At 43.4% G+C, this 18,869-nt stretch overlaps 3 protein-coding genes and 1 long non-coding RNA gene across 9 annotated transcripts in view; 2 read left to right on the top strand and 2 right to left on the bottom strand.

The window, feature by feature from the left end:
* The window catches only part of LOC125739935 (uncharacterized), a 148,532-nt gene that overhangs the window by 38,734 nt on the left and 90,929 nt on the right, over nucleotides 1-18,869 (bottom strand). The window lies entirely within an intron of this gene.
* LOC125739928 (CMRF35-like molecule 8) overlaps nucleotides 1-18,869 on the top strand; it is an 88,325-nt gene that overhangs the window by 9,537 nt on the left and 59,919 nt on the right. The gene's annotated exons all lie outside the window — the stretch shown is intronic.
* The window catches only part of LOC125739927 (polymeric immunoglobulin receptor-like), a 148,541-nt gene that overhangs the window by 87,605 nt on the left and 42,067 nt on the right, over nucleotides 1-18,869 (top strand). The window lies entirely within an intron of this gene.
* On the bottom strand, nucleotides 4,705-18,220 carry LOC125739923 (tripartite motif-containing protein 16-like). 2 transcript variants are annotated; one of them, XM_049010490.1, is made up of 6 exons: nucleotides 17,562-18,220; nucleotides 14,731-14,826; nucleotides 13,928-14,161; nucleotides 13,597-13,756; nucleotides 13,158-13,217; nucleotides 4,705-5,686 (listed from the first exon to the last, which is right to left on the bottom strand). In XM_049010490.1, exons 1-6 carry the CDS (start codon nucleotides 18,150-18,152, stop codon nucleotides 5,148-5,150), a joined length of 1,680 nt encoding a protein of 559 aa, XP_048866447.1. In that variant the 5' UTR covers nucleotides 18,153-18,220; the 3' UTR covers nucleotides 4,705-5,147. The 2 variants fall into 2 exon arrangements, with proteins under 2 accessions (XP_048866447.1, XP_048866448.1); XM_049010491.1 differs by lacking the exon at nucleotides 14,731-14,826.

Genomic DNA, 18,869 nt, shown 5'->3' with positions numbered 1-18,869 from the left:
AGTCTTTATTTTGTGTGTTAGCACTGGTTTGAAGTGGGAAAAAAAGTTTGTTTTCGCTACACATATAGGCTTCTGATATATAAAGACACATTTCATACAAGCACAGCATGACCCTGCTGATACAGCCTTAAGGTTTGTTCATTTACAGTATATGCGCTAATAGAGGCTGTACGTTACTCATTTTATCAGGATAAACAAGCTTGTATATTTTATCAGAATTACAGACCCGTGGTTTGTATTGGCTCCTCCCTCTGCTTCTCTCTGATTGGATCCCCTCATTCTACAGATGCTCCAGTGCAGCTGAATGACGATGATGGTGCAGATCAGATAAAACAAACCAGTCCCAGCTTTCAGTACAGCATCCAGAACCTGCTCCCACCTGTCAGACATATAATACATAAGTGTGTCTGTCAGTCACACGTATTACATTTTAAGAACAATGTAGTGAATCTACTGTGACAGAGTTATAACCATCAACAGCAGCATCAATAAGCCCAGTCCTACATGAAGAGAGAGCTGGACCAAGGAGCTGAATAAGAGGGTGGATTTGAACAGTAAATTCTTACATGCTTCATAGCAGCACAGTACAGCCACATTTGTACTATTACACAGGCTGCATGTGAGAAACAGGAGACATTAACAAAGTGTATGAAAATAGATGGATTTTTTTTGCTTCCAATTTTACTATGTTCATTAAACAACATGCTATACTGGTTTGTAAAATCCATCCATCCATCCATCCATCCATCCATCCATCCATCCACCCACCCACCCATCTTCCAAACTGGCCTCCAGCCTTTCCCCAGCAGCATAGGGCACAAAGCAGGGGCTCAACCTGGATGTGATGCCATCACAGGGAAATTATAATTAAGGAATAAAAGAAAATCAATGTTCCCATAAAGTAACAGAAGTTTCCCATCACTGTGTGATCAGGGAGACGCTCATAGCTGGACACCACACTGCTGTAAGTGCTGCTGGATGCTTACCTCTGTTTTTCATTATTCCCTCCTTCTTCATCATCTGCCAAAAATGGACAGCAGTGGAAACAAGAGAAAGGATTGTTACATAAAAAATAAACATCCCTGTTCCTGGGGGCCACTACAGATTTTGGGCCCCTGAAAGCATATCAGATTGGGCCCCCAGCCTGGACCAATACGATTATGTTCCTAATGTCTTACAGGCCTGTCACTTAGGGGTCCAAGAAATTATCTTAACCCCCCCCCCCCTTTTTACAGCACCTCTGCCCTGATCTGTCAGTTAGTACAGACTGTGAAAGGTCATTTCTAAAACTGAAAATGAATAACCAGAAATATTCAGTAAAATATCTGTTTGGATGCAGAATAATAAATTAGGATTGTGACCAAAGTGTCCACATCCCAGGGCCCTGATAGTGGGCAGGTGAGATAAATAATGTTATTAATAAATCATAATGTATTTATGGTGGAACTGGATCAGTTATTGCAGAGTGTAACTGTATCACTGGCCTTTGCTGCAGTTAGAAACTACCTGCAGACAATCACTCCTTAAGTCTGACACCATCATGTCTCAAAGAAGAGAGCAATCAGCAGCCGTGACGACTACAGATCTGTAGCTCTCACCACCACTATAATGAAGTGCTTTGAGAAGCTGGTCCTGAGGCACATTAAATCTTCACCTACATCCACCCTGGACCACTTTGCCTACAGAGCCAACAGGTCAACAGAATGTGTCATCGATACAGCTCTCCATACTGTACTGACTGACTTGGAACACCAGGGGACATATGTCAGGATGTTATTTGTGGACTTCAGCTCCGCCTTCAACACGATCAACCCCAGCAGAATGCTGACCAAACTGCTCAACCTGGGTGTCAGTCAGCACACGTGCAGATGGATCAAGGACTTCCTAACAAACCGTACACAGACTGTCAGGCTGGGAACTCACCACTTATCAACCCTGACACTCGGCACTGGGGCTCCACAGGGCTGCGTGCTGAGCCCTTGTCTTTATTCTCTATACACTCACGATTGCGTACCAAGACACCGCACAAACAAAATCATCAAGTTTGCAGATGACACCACTGTGGTGAGGAGTCTGCCTACAGGGACAATCAGAATGATGCTGCATCAACAACCTCACACTCAACACAAAGGATCTGATTATCTGCTTCGGGAAGCAGGAAGAGGGACTTGCTCCTCTATATATCAGAGGAGACATAGTGGAGAGAGTGGCCATCTTTACCTTCCAGGACCTCACATGGTCTCTCAACACAGCATCTCTGGTGAAGTAGCCACAGAAGCGGCTCTATTTCTTATGGATACTAAGGAAGGCTGACCTGTCCAAGCAGATGCTGGCGTCCTGTCGCTGCTCTGTGGAAAGCAAACTCCCCTGTGGCATCCTGCTATGGTATGCGAGCTGCTTCATGGCTGACAAGCAGACCCTCCAGGGCGGTCGTCAAATCAGCACAAACAGTTCCCAACAGCCCGCTACCTTCACTATAGGACATGTACAGTACAGAACCCAATGTCTTCAACAGGCCACGAGAATCATCAGGCCCCCACCTCTGCTGCCCTCTGGAAGGCGTTACAGATCTATTAATACGTGCACTTCCAGACTACTGAAAAGCTTGTACCCGAGCACTATCAAATGGCTCAGTTAAATACCTCAGTTAAATAACTGTTCATTGCATCTAAGTATTAAGTGTCGTCTTCCCTCCCCCTGATCTCATGTCTTTCACTGTCACCCAGGGCATCAATGGGACAAAAGTGCAATTTTCATAGCACTCATTGCAATTAGTGTAAATAGAACCACTCCAGTACTATTTATATAACCCACCTTGTACATATGTATGCACACAGAAGCACTCAGAGTTCATTGGCTAGTATTGCTAGAGTTCTAACTTTGTATTTGTGTGTAGCTTACTATGCAGAGCTATGCTAGTATTGTCTTGAATCTGTTTTAGAGGACACACCTAATCTTGTTATACATTCCTACAATGACAACGAAAGGCATTCTACTCTATCATTTTATTCTATTATGCTGTCAGACATTCATGTATTTGATAAAGAGCAGGAACTGTATCTGATGAGGTCATCAGACTGTATTATGGGATGTCTGCCTTAGAGGTAATGCTAATATGTAAGTTTATTTTTCTATACATTCATACAAACACTTGAAATTAGAGCCATCAAACATCAGTAACGGAAAGTACATTAAGTTTTATAATCATATAAATATTTATATTTAAAATATGTTGTCCTATATTTGTGTTAATGTCCTTCCTTTCTGACTGAATGACATGTTACATACTGTGCATCTCATTGGCTACAGTCTGCAGTACAGACATCTTACCCTCAGTGACTGACAGGGAAATCCGTGTTCCCACAGCTGGACCTCTGCTGATCTCCACACCACACCAGTAGGTACCAGAGTCCCCAGCTGTCAGATTGTTCATTGTCACAGAGAAGACTCGCTGGTCAGGATCATCTCTGATTGTGGTATTTCAGTCGGCACTTGGAGGAATAAGCTACAAGGAATAGCGTATTCCTCAAAAGTCGGCATAAGCATGGCAGACGCACTTGTCAAGAATTCTGAAAAAAAAAAACTTGGTTCGCTGAACAGTTAACGTGCCATAATGGCGCTTGAAAATTTGAAATTACATGAAAACTCCTGAATATTCGCTAAAAAACTGTTTACTCCGTGCGGAGGCCAATATTGAACTAAACGTCAAATACATTAGATGACGTATTTCACAAATTGATCACGGCTTTAGAACCCAAGTCGGAAGTCCGAACTGTACATTAGGCTATGTACTGAAATTAAGAGATTACTACCTAACTACCTAAAAACGTTTAAAAACAGGATGTTCTTCGTTTTTTCTATTCAGCTTGGATTTATTCGAAAATGTATGTCAGGCGAACAGTTGTTACAGACATTAATAATAATGGTTAGTGTTGCATGCTTATAATTCTGCTTGCGTATTGATTCGATGTTGATGGACTATCCGCCGGCCGGCCGGCTGATGATCGGGAGATGAACTAAAGGCGTTTTGAGTTATATGCACGTATGGAATGCAATCCAGCAGGTGAGGTATCGTGAACGAAACACTAAATTTTGAAATTTCTCAAGTTGATTCACCCCCCCCCTCCAGCATACGCACACGTACGCAAAATTCGGTCAAATTTTTAGACCCCCCCCATTCCGTGCGTACGTACTAAAAGTATGGCCCCTTACCTCAGGGCGGCAGTAGGGGGCGGACGTGAGGTTCAGCCGTCTGAAGTTAAACCGTATTTTGTGTTACGCTTTATTATTAATCACTTGTGCAATTATTTACTTAGGTAGTAAGGACTTAGTTCGGCTTTTAATGACTCTTTTCCCGTGTTTAATGGGGGTCAGAGAGACGCCGTTTGCTAATTAGGTTGTCGATTATCAGGTATAGCAGTTCACAGGTTTACTTAGGAATTTTTTATTCTTGCTTCTTGTATTTTGATCATTTAATCTAACGTGTGTTACTGATGTGATTTATGACTTTTGTTTTTAACTCTACGGATATTTTTTGCTTTCGCTGTTATGTCTCCCGTCTCCTTTACATGATTATTATAAATGCTGATTTAATCTAATCGTGTTAGTTATGTTCAATTACAGTAAAGTGAAGTAATTTAATTATATGTTTCACGTTACTCAGTTGCCTCACGCATTGAGCAGAGCTGAACCATGACATTAATATGATAGAATAGGAAGCCTTTATTGACAGTGTACAGGCAGCAAATACAATATATATACAGAAATATATAAAATGTACATATAAAATGTACTGAGGAGGGGGAACCTTCCCCCTACTCATCAGGCTTACATTTCATTACATTTTATTTTCTTCAAAATCAGAATTCACTTTATTGGTACAACTGCATGTACTATGAATTTGTTCTGGCAGTTTTGGTGCATTAAACAACAACATAGAACAAAAGTCAGAGAAAAACAGTCATTTTGCATGAGTTTGGCAAACTGAACAAACATTAATTTATTTCTGTCTAACATACGTCACACTTCAGACAGAGTAAAAAGGGTTATACTGGTCATAAAGCAGAGATTTTACCTTTTTGCCACGGAGAAGCAGCGACATGTGACACTCTGATAAGGTAAAAATGATTCCTCCAGCACACAGTGAGCTATCCCAGCATGCACAGCGACACGGAGGAGTTTGTATAATTAACCCAAAACCCTGGACAGAGGGGTTCAGTGAATGAGGAGGTGAAGCTGTACAGGAGGGTCAGTCCATCAGAGGAGACTCTGTAGAAGGACAGAGTACCAGCCGCCTGGTCCAGATACACTCCTACTCTGCTGGAGTCTGAGGGCTTTATGGGTATGAGAGTCTGGTTATCATTGTGCCAGACAGAGTAACTGTCATGAGAGCAGCACAGCATCCATGACTTGTCATTGACTCCAAGCAGACAGTCAGCACTGTCTCCTTTCCTCCCGATTCCTTTATAAGTCACTCCTATCCAGGCGTCATTTCCACTCCACTCAGCCTCCCAGTAACAGCGACCAGTCAGACTCTCTCTGCACAGAACTTGAGGCCAGCGGTCAAATCTCTCTGGATGATCAGGATATGGCTGCTGCTCTGCCCCCAGTGTCGCCTTCCTGTTCCCCTCTGACAGAGACAGGTATCTGTTTGCTGTGTTGGGGTCCAGCGTCAGCTGGCAGGAGTCTGTAGGCAAGAGGAAGAGCGATTAATCCCATGACGAAGCCCAGCATCTCCATCATTATCACTGTCACACCTCACACACTCACTAACACAGAACTCGCTCCAATACACACATTTTATTCCCAATATGCTCATGTATCCGCCCGAGTCTGCGGCGCTCCGGCTGCCCCCTGCGCTGTGAGACACGCCGCGCTGAGAGACTCGCTGGGGACACAACTGCACTTTAGTCTGCGCTCTATTATTCTGTACGATGCATAAAATATAAAAACGAAGCAGGAATTCAAGCATGTGAAATATCTCAGGAAATGTCGGACGCCGCGCGACGCAGGCGGGAAAACTGGGCGAAATGCTACGCGTGCTAAATTAACAGGCTTAATTACAGGTAAATAAAATTACAAACAGCATTCATCAGACATGTTAACCATAAAATTATATGACAAAGATTACCACTAAAAGTGAGTTTGTCTTTCAGACACAATATGAACTTCTTTTAAACCACTTTGGACACACACCTCTCTCCAGCAGCGCGCCGACGCGACGATCCCAACGCGGACGCATCTCGGCTTAAATGTGTCCTATTTAAGTATTATTAGTAGTAAATTATTATTCTGATATTCCCTGCACACGTACCACGGCAGTGAGGCCTGTGTATGTTTCCCTACGTTTTACAAATTCAAAGCGCCAGTTTTGATCAACTGGCTGGCATGAGATTTTCAATTCGGGACAAAAACACATGCATACGCATATATATGTATGTAACAGTTTTACCTTAAATTACTTGCAGGGTTTGCAAACTACCCCAACCCTCGTCAAAAGCATCTGTGTTGTTTAAAGTGGACGCTAGCGTCCGCGGAGAAGGACGATGGCGTAAAATGCATCATAAAAGTACTGGTCTGGCCGCCACGTGTTCCCTGCGTTGATTCCGGTTGCGTCTGTGCGTCTACATGAGGATAACGCGACGCATGCGCGAGGTGAGTACCACCAGAAATTGGGGTGGCAGTATGGTCACGTTTTGTCACGGGACATTGTGTTTATATACGGTACAGATAGTATTAAAGTAACATCTGTTTTTTAAGAATGAGTGGCCAGAAAAACTATATTTTCAGAGGCAAGTTAGAAAATATTCCAAACACTATTGTGCCCTTCTGTGTACAGTGGCTTCAAAATTTAATGGCAGTGTGGACTGTCCAGGGTTCCCCGAGGATTGGGTTGGGAAACACTGGTTTAGATCATGGCTAATGTGAATATGGCCTCTTGGAATGTCATAGCCCTAAATACCCGGGAAAAAGGTCCAGTATCTCTGATGTTTTGAAAAGGCAACGTGTTAATATTGCCTTCTTATACTACGGGACCGTTGAATGCTTGAATCTGATTGGCTGACGAACGTTCTGAGGTGTGCAATTATTTTCAGATAACCGCACGGCGAACGTAGTTCCAGGCAGCTCTCTTGACCGCATTACAGTTCCATATCACTTCGCATAGTTAACTGTAATAACGGAAATTAGCATACAGTACCTATACAGCACACAGGACTAACAAAAACAACAACATGACAGACGATTTTCCGAAAGTAAATTTTTATATTTACGGTGAATATGAAACTTTCAACAACTGGGCTGCAGCAGTATTAGTTAGCCTAGTGTACCAACTTAAAGGCTACACATGACATTTCTCACTAGCGAGGTAATAACAGCGCTGCATCTTAAAGCAGACTTACAGTTTAGAGACGGTGCTTCAGAACACTGTTGAGGGACACACAGAGGTAGCCTAATTCATACAAGCTCTCTCTCTCTCTCTGTTTCTCTGTCTCTCTCGCTCTCTTTCTAATAACTTCATTATTAACTGCATTAGTCTGCTATCAACGGCTCAAGCCTCCATTGCCATCTTTAAAATGACGTTTTGGAACTAGCAAAAGAGTCGTTGGATGAGATGCGGAAGAAATAATCCTACTCACAATAGCGATTTAAGTAGAAAAACCGGACGAATCCCTTGAAATATATCATCTGATCGATGTTTTGCGGTGTGGCAACCGTAGTATAAGCGGAATAATTGACTCCGGACCGTTGAATTATTAGAAAATAATGCACACCCGAGGTGTAACGGCCACTCCGCTTCGCGTCGTGGCCGCATTACCACCTCGGGTGTGCATTATTTTCTAATAATTCAACGGCCCGTCGTCAATTATTCCTTACTTATACTACGGGACCGTTGAATGCTTGAATCTGATTGGCTGACGAACGTTCTGAGGTGTGCAATTATTTTCAGATAACCGCATGGCGAACGTAGTTCCAGGTAGCTCTCTTGACCGCATTACAGATCCATATCACTTCGCATAGTTAACTGTAATAACGGAAATTAGCATACAGTACCTATACAGCACACAGGACTAACAAAAACAACAACATGACAGACGATTTTCCGAAAGTAAATTTGAATATTTACGGTGAATATGAAACTTTCAACAACTGGGCTGCAGCAGTATTAGTTAGCCTAGTGTACCAACTTAAAGGCTACACATGACATTTCTCACTAGCGAGGTAATAACAGTGCTGCATCTTAAAGCAGACTTACAGTTTAGAGACGGTGCTTCAGAACACTGTTGAGGGACACACAGAGGTAGCCTAATTCATACAAGCTCTCTCTCTCTGTTTCTCTTTCTCTGTGTCTGTCTCTCTCGCTCTCTTTCTAATAACTTCATTATTAACTGCATTAGTCTGCTATCAACGGCTCAAGCCTCCATTGCCACCTTTAAAATGACGTTTTGGAACTAGCAAAAGAGTCGTTGGGTGAGATGCGGAAGAAATAATCCTACTCACAATAGCGATTTAAGTAGAAAAACCGGACGAATCCCTTGAAATATATCATCTGATCGATGTCTTGAGGTGTGGCAACCGTAGTATAAGTGGAATAATTGACTCCGGACCGTTGAATTATTAGAAAATAATGCACACCCGAGGTGGTAATGCGGCCGCGAAGCGGAGTGGCCGTTACACCTCGGGTGTAACGTGCCTCGGGTCCATTATTTTCTAATAATTCAACGGCCCGTCGTCAATTATTCCTTACTTAATAGAGACCCACTTAGGGCAGCAAGATGCAATGCTGGCGGCCTCCAGGTTCTACAGGCTTGTTTCCTCCTCATCAGCTTCCTCTCGGAGATGTGGCTGCTCATTTTGGTTAGTTGGGCCCTTCAAATCCATATTCTGAAATTGAGAGGGACGCTGACGGCAGGTTCTGTTATGTTATTTCTGACCTGGGGGGCAGGAAGGTCTGTTTTGTTGCTGCTTATGCTCCCACCCCCCAGGCCGCTCATTCTTCTTGGATCTGTCCAATCATATTCTTAGATTCCAGGAATTTAATTAAAGCTTATTATTGGTACTGATACCAACGCCATTCACAATCCTGCCCTGGACAAATCCCCCTCTCTCGTGGGTAGCCGGGTGCCCCCCTCCACCCGCTCCTTGTGTAAATTTGTGCAGGACCTGAATTTAGTCGACTCATTCTTCTGCTTCTCTGATTTCCTCTTCTCTATCTGACCACAAGTTTGCCTTCCTCCAGTTGGTGCTGCCTTCTCTACCTTCTCGGGCCCCGTGATGGAAATTTGATTCCTCTCTGCTTCAAAACCCCAAATTCATAACTTATTTAACCCCTAGACTCGAAGAATTTATTTCCATTAATGCTGGCTGAACTGATGACCCAACCTACTGCTGGATGGCTGTTCAGGGCTTCCTTCGTGACGCTACGGTTGCCTATGCCAGCGGTTTGGCTCGCGATGGTCGTCAGAATATTTCTGAATTAGAAAAGCCTCTATCTCAGTTAGAAAGTGTGTGTTCTGCAGTGGATGATCAGGATCATGAGATCCTTATTACAAGTGTAAGAGCTGAGCTGAATTCTCTTCTATCTCACTGCACAGAGTTTATGGTTCATTACACCAGGTTGCACTATTATGTTTCTGCTGCCAGGCCTAGTAAACTATTGGCTCTTAGGCTTAGGCAGTGTGACTCATTCTCAGCTATATCTGCAGTTAAAACTAAGGATGGCGTCGTCACCACTAACCCTCTCGAAATCAACAAATCCTTTTTTCAGTTTTATTCTGATTTACTCTCTTCACCTCCTGCCTCCCCATCCTCTGATCTCACCCACTCTGCACGTTTGCTTTGACTCTCTCCCCCAGTTCTAAGCCTGTGTCCAGTCCCTTCTCCACAAATCCTCTTACAAACCTCTCTCTCTCACTTCCGCCTGGCAGATGGAGCTCTCCCCCACCCCTGTGTTATCCTGGCGTGTCATTTTTCAAAACATTAAAACCTGTTCTAAAAATATGAATCATCAGCAAACACAATTTAAACTTGTCCATAGATTGTACCGGACTCCCAGGAAACGCCATCCCATGGGTTTAGAGCCTGACCCATTATGTCACCTCTGTCCCCTTTTAGTCCCTGGCACCTTTCTCCATATGTTCTGGGACTGTCCTCCTGTTGCTGCTCTTTGGGATTACGTGGCTAGATCTCTCACATCGTTTTTTTCCCTCTTCTATCCCTCTGCAGTCTTTCTTCTTCTGGACTTCTCCTCTCGCTCCCAGCAGAGGCTCCTTGGCAGCTAAGTTGTTATTAGCCTCTCGCTGGGAATCTCCTGACCACCATTCCCTCTGTCTGGAAGTCTACCTTCTTTAACTTGCTGCTGCTCACACTGTCTGCGGCCCGAATTAATAATCCCTCTAGCTCTACTAGCTGGCTTCAACAAGCTAGTCAAGGGCTGGCTGGAGGTCATTGTGTGAGTCTGCATTATTTATTTATTAATTTATTTATGCATTTACCTATCGGCATGGTGGTGCAGTGGTTAGCACTGCTGCCTCACACCTCGGGGACCCGGGTTCGAGTCTCCACCTGGGTGACGTGTGAGTAGAGTTTGCATGTTCGTGAGTGAATGGTGTGTGAGTGTGCCCTGCAATGGGCTGGGCCCCCATCCTGGGTTGTTCCCTGCCTCGTGCACATAGCTTCCAGGATAGGCTCCGGACCCCCGTAACCCAGTAGGATAAGCGGTTTGGAAAAGGGATGGACTTACCCATCTAGACATCAATTTTAAATATATTATCTGACTCTGTTACGTCTTTATTTTCACTGTTTCGTCCTCAGCTTCCAGCTGCACTCTCTCCATTTTCCATTCATCCATTTTCCAAACCGCTTATCCTACTGGGCCGCGGGGGGTCCGGAGCCTATCCCGGAGGCAAACTCCACACACATGTAACCCAGGCAGAGACTCAAACCCGGGTCCCAGAGGTGTGAGGCGACAGTGTTAACCACTGCACCGCCATGCTGCCCCTGGGGCTGGCATAGTTTTTTTTCCTTTTCACTTACATGCTGTCTCAGGGTATGGGGGGGATTTTTGTTCTATGTTAAAATTGTTAAATAAAAATTTGATCACAAAAAATGCCCAATTGAGCGGGAAAACCATGGACCTGGCAACCCTGCGTATGTGATGGTTTATAGATACACCTGTAAAGTGTGAGATGTCTGAATGGGGTTATACTCTGATAACGGCACTCATAGAACAATCAGATTTCTTGGTCGGAACTAACTGTTATAATGCATTATGAATGTGTTTATAAATTACTAAAAACACGACCTTAAGTAAAATGTTACCAAAATTGTTTATTACAGTTAAGCAGACGACACACAGCTCAACATTACAGTGTCCCCATGTGACTATAGTGTCACATACATAGGGGGGGGGTGTAGATATCTGTTTTCTTTCTCCCCCCTTTCCCAGAGCTGTCAAGAACAGGATTGCTGCTGCTGACTGTTAAGCCCTATCCATCTGAAATACAGGGCAACCCATCATTGGTGCTCAGTGTTCCAGTGGAAGATCTAACCAATCCCGACTGGTCTGTTCCTGATGGGAGGGGCCTAGCATTCAGAAGCTGGCTGTGTCTATGTGTCTAGGAGGGGAGATATGGTTGTGTTGTTCGTGTCATTTGGTGAATTTGTTGTCTTTGACACTCTCCTCCTGTCTTCTGCAATCCCCCCCCCCCCCCCCCCCCCCTTGTGAAACTGAACAGGTAAGAAGTGTGCACACATACATTAACATGTAGGTTCTCTCTCTGTATGAACACACTGGGTTAGAGGGCGAGTTCCACCTTCTGTATTTATGTTCGGGTGGGTAAGCCTAGTGTAGTCTGGGTTTTTATTTTCTATTTTTGGTTTTAGTTATAATCTTTACAGGGTAGGGAAGAGGTGTCATGTTTTGTTAATTTCTTTCCTTTGACGCGTCCATGTTCTCTTCCCTGGGTCTAGCCCATCCTCCTGTGTTCCCAGCACCCAAATCCCTGTATTGGTTTGGTCAGAAAGACTGAAAGCTATTGCTCACCATGAATCCATGACACTGAAATCTACTAATCAAGCCAGAAATCTTGGTGTAGTTCTGGACTCAGACCTAAATATCAACATTCACATAAAGACAATTACAAAATCAGCCTCCCACCCCCTTAAAAACATAGCAAGAATAAAAGGATTTCAAGATATAGAAAAGCTTGTTCATGTGTCTATTTTCTGTTGGTTAGACTATTGTAATGGTGTCTTTGCAGGTCTTGGAAATAAATCAGTCAGACAGCTGCAGCTCATCCAGGATGCTGCCACCAGAGAACTCACTAACACCAAGGAAGTAGAGCGTATCACACAGCTCCTTAATCACTGCACTGGCTTCCTGAGCATCACAGGATTAATAGTTAAATATTACTTGTGTACAAGGCACTAAATGGAACTAATTTCCTTGAACGTTATGAACCATCCAGACCCCTGACAGCATCTGGGAAACATTCACTCAGTGTCCCAGAATGAAGACCAAGCAGGCTGAAGCAGCTTTTAGTCTCTATGCTCCCTGTCTGTGGAACAAGCTTCCTGAAGACCTGAGGTCTGCTAACACTGTCAGCTCATTATAATCAGGGCTTAAAACGTTACTGTTTGCTGCAGCTTTTTAATAAATGTTATGAGCAGGAGATTAGTCATATGCTGCCTCTACAATGTCACTTCCTTTTAGTTAAGTATTTATTTGTTTTTTTGTTTTGGCTTTTAGGCTTTTTAAAAATGTCTTTTAAATTGACAATCAACGTGTTTGTAAGTCCCACACCAAAGTTCCGAAGTACCAAAAAAGTACCCCAGCTGTGATGGTACTTTGGGTACTGGTACTCGACCCGAAGTCAATGGAAAAGGTAAAGTACCAAAAGTACCGTACTTGGTGCAGTGGAAAAATACCCTGAATAAACTCGCCTTGCTTCGCATTGCATTGCAACTGGATTCAAAGGTTACTGACAAAAACAGCTCATGTAAATGTGAAAGACCAGGAGGCATCAGGAGAGAGAAAGAGAAGCTCCACTAGCAGAAGAAAATGAAACACAATAAAACACAATAAAACACAGTAAAACACAATAAAACACACTCCACCTCATACAGGGAGAGAGAAGCGTGTGTGTGAACAGACTCACATTGTAAGAATTCTGCTCTGGTCGTGGGCACTAATACTGGTAGGACGGTGTCTTTGGTAACTAGAAGGAGACAGAGAGAAACAGGGATGTGAGTAAAAAGAATTTACTTGTGGGAGATGGACTTCACTCACTGTGGAGACACCAGCAGTACAGTATTATCATTATGAGAGACAATAACAGGCATTTTATCAAACTGCAAATCATGGTAAGTTACACATAATACAGATTTTTTGGATTCTGTAATGTAGAAGAAACACGAATCGTGTTCTGGGTTTTGCAGCCTGTAGAATTTAGAGCTCACAGGTTTTCATAAAGATTTAGTCGTATTGGAAACAGAAACTGACTTGGTCACCCTAACGTGAGGCTGACTGCACTGCACACTCTCTCTGCATGGTGTATAATAACAAGAACAGACTGAAAAATGTTTGTATTTATCAACCTGTATGATGGATCTCTGCCATTTTCTTTTCGCAAACATTCTCCAGTTGATCCTTCAGCTCAGAAACCACCTTCCTCATGTTCTCAAAAGAGCAGCGTGGACTGACGGAGATTCTGGGTCCAAATCCAGCTTCAGGGGTGACAGGAAGACCCTGGTACCTCTACACACACACAGTCTGATTAAACAGCTTCATTAAAACAAATGTGTATGGGGATCTAATGAACAGGACCATTAACATCTGACCAATGACAGACTAGCTGAAATACAAATGAGAACATGCATCCATTTGAATACTCTGGTTTTCTTACTACTAAAGTAGCTGTTCTGTTACCTGGAGGAAATGGATGTGATCCTCTGTGTGTGAAAGCTGCTCCAGCTCAGAGTGTCTCCTCTTCAGTTCATCAATATCCTGCTTCAGTTTCTTCATGTCTCCTTCAACCTGACTCACTACAGCCTTCTCCTGATCTCTGATCAGCTTTGTCACCTCAGAGCGTCTTCTCTCAATGGAGTGGATCATCTCAGTGAAGATCCTCTCGCTGTCCTCCACGGCTGACTGTGCTGAGCTCTGTTGGTGACACAGGGAGCAGAGGATGGTAAATTAAAATTGACCCCTTTTGAGACTCCAGAGAGCCTCATTGTACAATAGAGATGAGAGCTGACAGGAGGTATAAAAACAGCACAGGGCTGGGGTTTGGAGCGTCACCATGCTGGATGCCTCAGGTACTGAAACCCAGCCAGCACTGATTGGAAATGATCACTCATTAAGCTCATACACTGTCAGCTGCAGGGATTTGGCAGAGACTGGTGGCAGGTTGGGTGTCACCTTTAGGTCTCAGTTTAATTGGTGACTTTCTTGGTGTTTATTTGCATTATTCTGGGTTGTGAAAAGCTGCATTTTTCTCAAATGGGCCTTTTATGGTATTTTTCTAAATAAATAAGGTACTACTGCTGCAACACTTGGTTAAACTCTTATCTAGCAACTTTGCCACATTAAATCACTGATCCAGAATAACCCACAGCAGCATTAATTTGATTAATCCCCACAAGTCTGTAGATCTGCAATCTGTTGAATCTGAGAAGCGATTTAATAAGATCACAAGCCAGCTGTTATCTTCTCCTCAGGTTCATACTCACTGTGATTGAGCCCACAGTCTCTCTCAGCTCCTGCAGCTCCTTCTCTCTCATCTGAATTCTCTGCTGAAATTCCCTTTGTTTTTCACCCATTTGTTTCTACAGATAGGAAACAAGATGACAAAAGTTTCTTTCATTAGCTGAGATCATATTCATTAATCATCCTGTCCAGGGTGGATCCCAGCCTTGGGCCATATGCTGCCTGGGAAAGGATCCAGGTGCTCCCCATGACCCTGACTGGGATTACTGGTTCGGAGATGGATGGATGCAGGGATATTCGTAAATGATTTATTGACTGTAGGTAGGATAAACTGGACATAGAGCCTTTGATCCTGTTTCTACCTGGTATTAACATGCGTCCTCAGTGATACAATCAGAAGTGGACAGCGCTAATTACAGGTGTGAAGGCACCCAGGACACATTGAAGATGCATTGAGATCCGATCACTAAAACCACATTGGTTTTAATTAAATATTAAACCATATTTAATGTGCTTGTTGGGGCGCAGCCTGGTGCAGGCAGGGAAACAAGGTGAGGATCCACTTAAAAGCACAAAGATAAAGGGATTTAAGGAGACTGAACAAAACTGGAAAGACACACAATAAAGGAACAACAAGGGGTCAAAACTCACCAGGGAAAAAGTAGCTAAGAAAATGACACGTAGACTAACAGAGGGAATGGGGCAGCTAGTGATGTTAAGCTTGACACTGAAGCTCCGAGGTATGTGCCAAAAAGAATGATGCATTGCGTTCTGAAGCACAGCTTCGGTTTCCTCTGTTCCACCTTAAACACGTGACCATGGTCATCCGAAGCTTCATTCTGCACTAAACCATCTGACTGCTTTGGAAACTGAAAATGAGGCGCAAACCTCATTGCCGGTTTCGAACGTGTTGTAGAACAAATATTTCTCTGCAAACACACTGCAGCATAAGGTTTCCTCACAAAAATAATTTTATAACAATTTATTATTCATGATTTAATAATAATATAATATGATAATAATTATAATAATTAGTTATTGTTGTGTTCAAGGTTCAGGTTAGTTGCATGAATACATAATATCAGATTTGGGTGAGGGTATTACCCAATAATCTGTATAATTTTCCCAGTATAGAGACCAAGAAGCAAATGATTGATGAGGCTTTGGTCAATATGACTGTGAAGGATTCACAACCCTTCACCATAGTGGATGATGCTGGATTTAGGGAGTTTGTGGGTATCCTGGATCCAACCTACATTCTCCCATCCAGGCAAACATGAAAGGGTTTGGTGACAGAAACATTTAAGATAGAAAAAGAGAAAGCAAAGGAAGAGGTGAGAAACGCCAAAGCAGTAAGACTAACATCTGACATGTGGACATCCATACATATGGAAGCTTATTTAGCAGTCAAATGCCATTTTATAAATGATAAGCATGATCAAGGAGAGCCAGTTGGAGCTGCATTGGTCACTCTGAAGACAGAGCTCACTACCCTGACCTCAGAGGAATATCACATCATTTATGAGTGTCTGGGTGTTTTATGACATTTCAATGAGGCATCTGTTATACTTTCTGAAGAGAAGAGAGTATCAGGATCCAAGGTAATTCCTCTCATCCACATGCTTAGACATGCTGTGAATCTGAAACCGTCCCAGACACAGAATGTCAAGGCCCAGCAGTTGTGCAAGAACCTCTTGAAGTTGCTCACTGAGAGGTTGTCAGTCTGTGAGACCATGAACATAATGACACTGGCCACACTGCTGGATACAAGATATAAAACTGCAGTTTCTGTAGCCAATCTAATGCTCAGGCTGCTGTGAGACGCCTTACAGCAGAGTGTGTGTCCAGCATAAGTTTACAGGAGGCCCAGCAGAACCCATCCACACCAACATGCATCCAGCCACCAGATCCTGCAGGAACCTCATCTGCTACTGCAATGCACACCGGTACTGCAACCTTTCATATTTTAATGATAATGTTCGATTAAACTGAATTAGGATAAATAATTATTGCACAGTACAAAATGCATAGTGTATATAATGACTCATGCTTTGTCATTTTAGTTCCAGGTCTGTGGGATCTTCTGGACAGTGATGAGGGGAGAGCAGTTGGGTCAAGAGTTCTGCAGCAGATGCTACTGTGGAGGTTCAGCAGTACCTCAGTGACTCAAATATTCTGCGTTCTGAAGACCCTTTGCAGTTCTGGGATATGCAGATGGCTGTGGATCCACACTTATATGAATTTGCATTATAGTATTTATGCACTCCAGCAACCTCCGTTCCATATCAGTGGAAATTCTCTAAAGTAGGAGAAGTTGTGAATAAAAAATGCAACCAACACAATGTTCAACAAATACTGTTCCTCTACAAATATCTTTAGTCCAATGCCCCCTCGAGTTACACATGCACCCCTTCCCAGGTAATTCAAAGGTTGCCCAATCCTCAAGACATTGCACCCAACTTAACCAGTACATTCACGTGCATAAAGCACTACAGACCACTGTTTACCTAACTGTATATATTCTGATGCACGACACCCAGTCAAAACGAGCTGCTATTTCTTTTTTTGACCCCTCAGTGCCACCAATGTTCACCATTTAGAAAAGCTTCGAGTACTGATTCATTTTTCGACAGACTTGCTTCGGAAAGCTTTGTTTTGCCATCACTATGGGTAACTAAAGGAAGTTGCCCATAGAAAAATGTTTCTAACAAACTTGCACTTTGTTAATTTCTTTCATTTTACCAAACCAGACTTGAGTGATCTGTAGCAATTACACTAAAATGTGTTAAGAAAAAATCCATTTATTTAAAATTAACTAAAATTAATATTTATATAAGAAAACTTCTGGCCTGACCTGTATCTCCGCCCGTCCTGCAGCAGCTGAGACTGTATCATGGCCTCTGTGTTCATCCATCAAACATGGATAACAGATACCCTGCTGGTCGGTGCGGCAGTAGACCTCCAGGGGTTTGTCATGCTGGGAACAGAGCTTGTCCTGCAGATGTCCAGTGGCATCAGTCAGCTTGTGCTTCTTAAAAGCTGGAGACCCATAGTGAGGCTGGAGGTGAGATTCACAGTAAGAGGCCAGACACACCAGGCAGGACTTGACAGCTTTGTATTTTCTCCCAGTACAGACGTCACACTCCACATCTCCAGGTCCAGCATAATGGTCAGCAGGAGTAATTGTTTGTAGTCCAGTCTTCTTCAGTTTCTCCACCACTTCAGCCAGTATGGTGTTTCTCTTCAGAACAGGTCTGGGTGTGAAGGTCTGTCTGCACTGGGGGCAGCTGTAAACTCCACGATGATCCTCCTGATCCCAGCAGCTCTTAATGCAGCTCATACAGTAACTGTGTCCACAGGCTGTAGCCACTGGATCCTTCAGTAGATCCAAACAGATTGGGCAGATGAACTGGTTCTGATCCAGTGCTGAACTGGCTTCTGCCATTTTACCACGAACACTGATAGGATTCAGTTTCGTTTTCTCTGACAGTCGTCTGTGTGTGAGAGTGGAAGGAACTTCCTGCTTCTCAGGCTGCAGTAGGTGTGGTTTTGAACTGAGGCCAGACTGAGAAGAGTTGTCAATCCACAGATTTGTTTTTTACATTATTCTATATATAATATTCATGAAAATAAAGGGTGTAGCACATATATGTCATTTCTTCCTTTTCTTTCTGTGTGTTTGTGCTGGGGGTGTATTTGTGTTAGGATGGAGAGTCAGGTGACCTGGTTCAGAGTGATAACTTTTCCCACCCAAAATTTTTCCATAATCTAATAATGAAAATTTGTTCTAGATATTCATTGAACACTATTAAGTTACAGTCTCACATTTAAGCCAAAACTTTCAGCTTCAGCTATCCCCAGGAACAGAACGATAAAATATCAAAAAAGTATCCAACTAATAAAAATAACCGCTAATCCAGTACAGGGTTATGGGACACAGCCTGGAGCCTGTCACAGGAAGCACAGGGCACAAGGCAGGGACACCCTGGATGGGATGCCAGTCCATCACAGGGCCAACACTCACTCACAGGCTGAGGACAATTTAGAGACACCAATTCACTAAACTGCATGATCTTGGACAGCAGAAGGAAACCTGAGGAAACCCGGGGAGGGGAACACGGGGAGAACATGCAAGCTGTACATGCAGGACCAGGAGTGGGAA

The sequence above is a fragment of the Brienomyrus brachyistius genome, chromosome 4, assembly GCF_023856365.1.
Source record: "Brienomyrus brachyistius isolate T26 chromosome 4, BBRACH_0.4, whole genome shotgun sequence".
NCBI lineage: Eukaryota > Metazoa > Chordata > Actinopteri > Osteoglossiformes > Mormyridae > Brienomyrus > Brienomyrus brachyistius.
This window is presented reverse-complemented; position numbering and strand designations above follow the sequence as displayed.

What these genes read in the sequence shown, in the direction of transcription:
- LOC125739923 (XM_049010490.1), bottom strand. Translation starts at nt 18,152, where the DNA reads ATGGCAGAAGCCAGTTCAGCACTGGATCAGAACCAGTTCATCTGCCCA. An exon ending in ATCACATCCATTTCCTCCAG is followed by an intron (nt 13,757 to 13,927) that starts GTAACAGAACAG and finishes GTGTGTGTGTAG; the next exon opens with AGGTACCAGGGTCTTCCTGT. An exon ending in CAGAGCAGAATTCTTACAAT is followed by an intron (nt 5,687 to 13,157) that starts GTGAGTCTGTTC and finishes TCTTGCCTACAG; the next exon opens with ACTCCTGCCAGCTGACGCTG.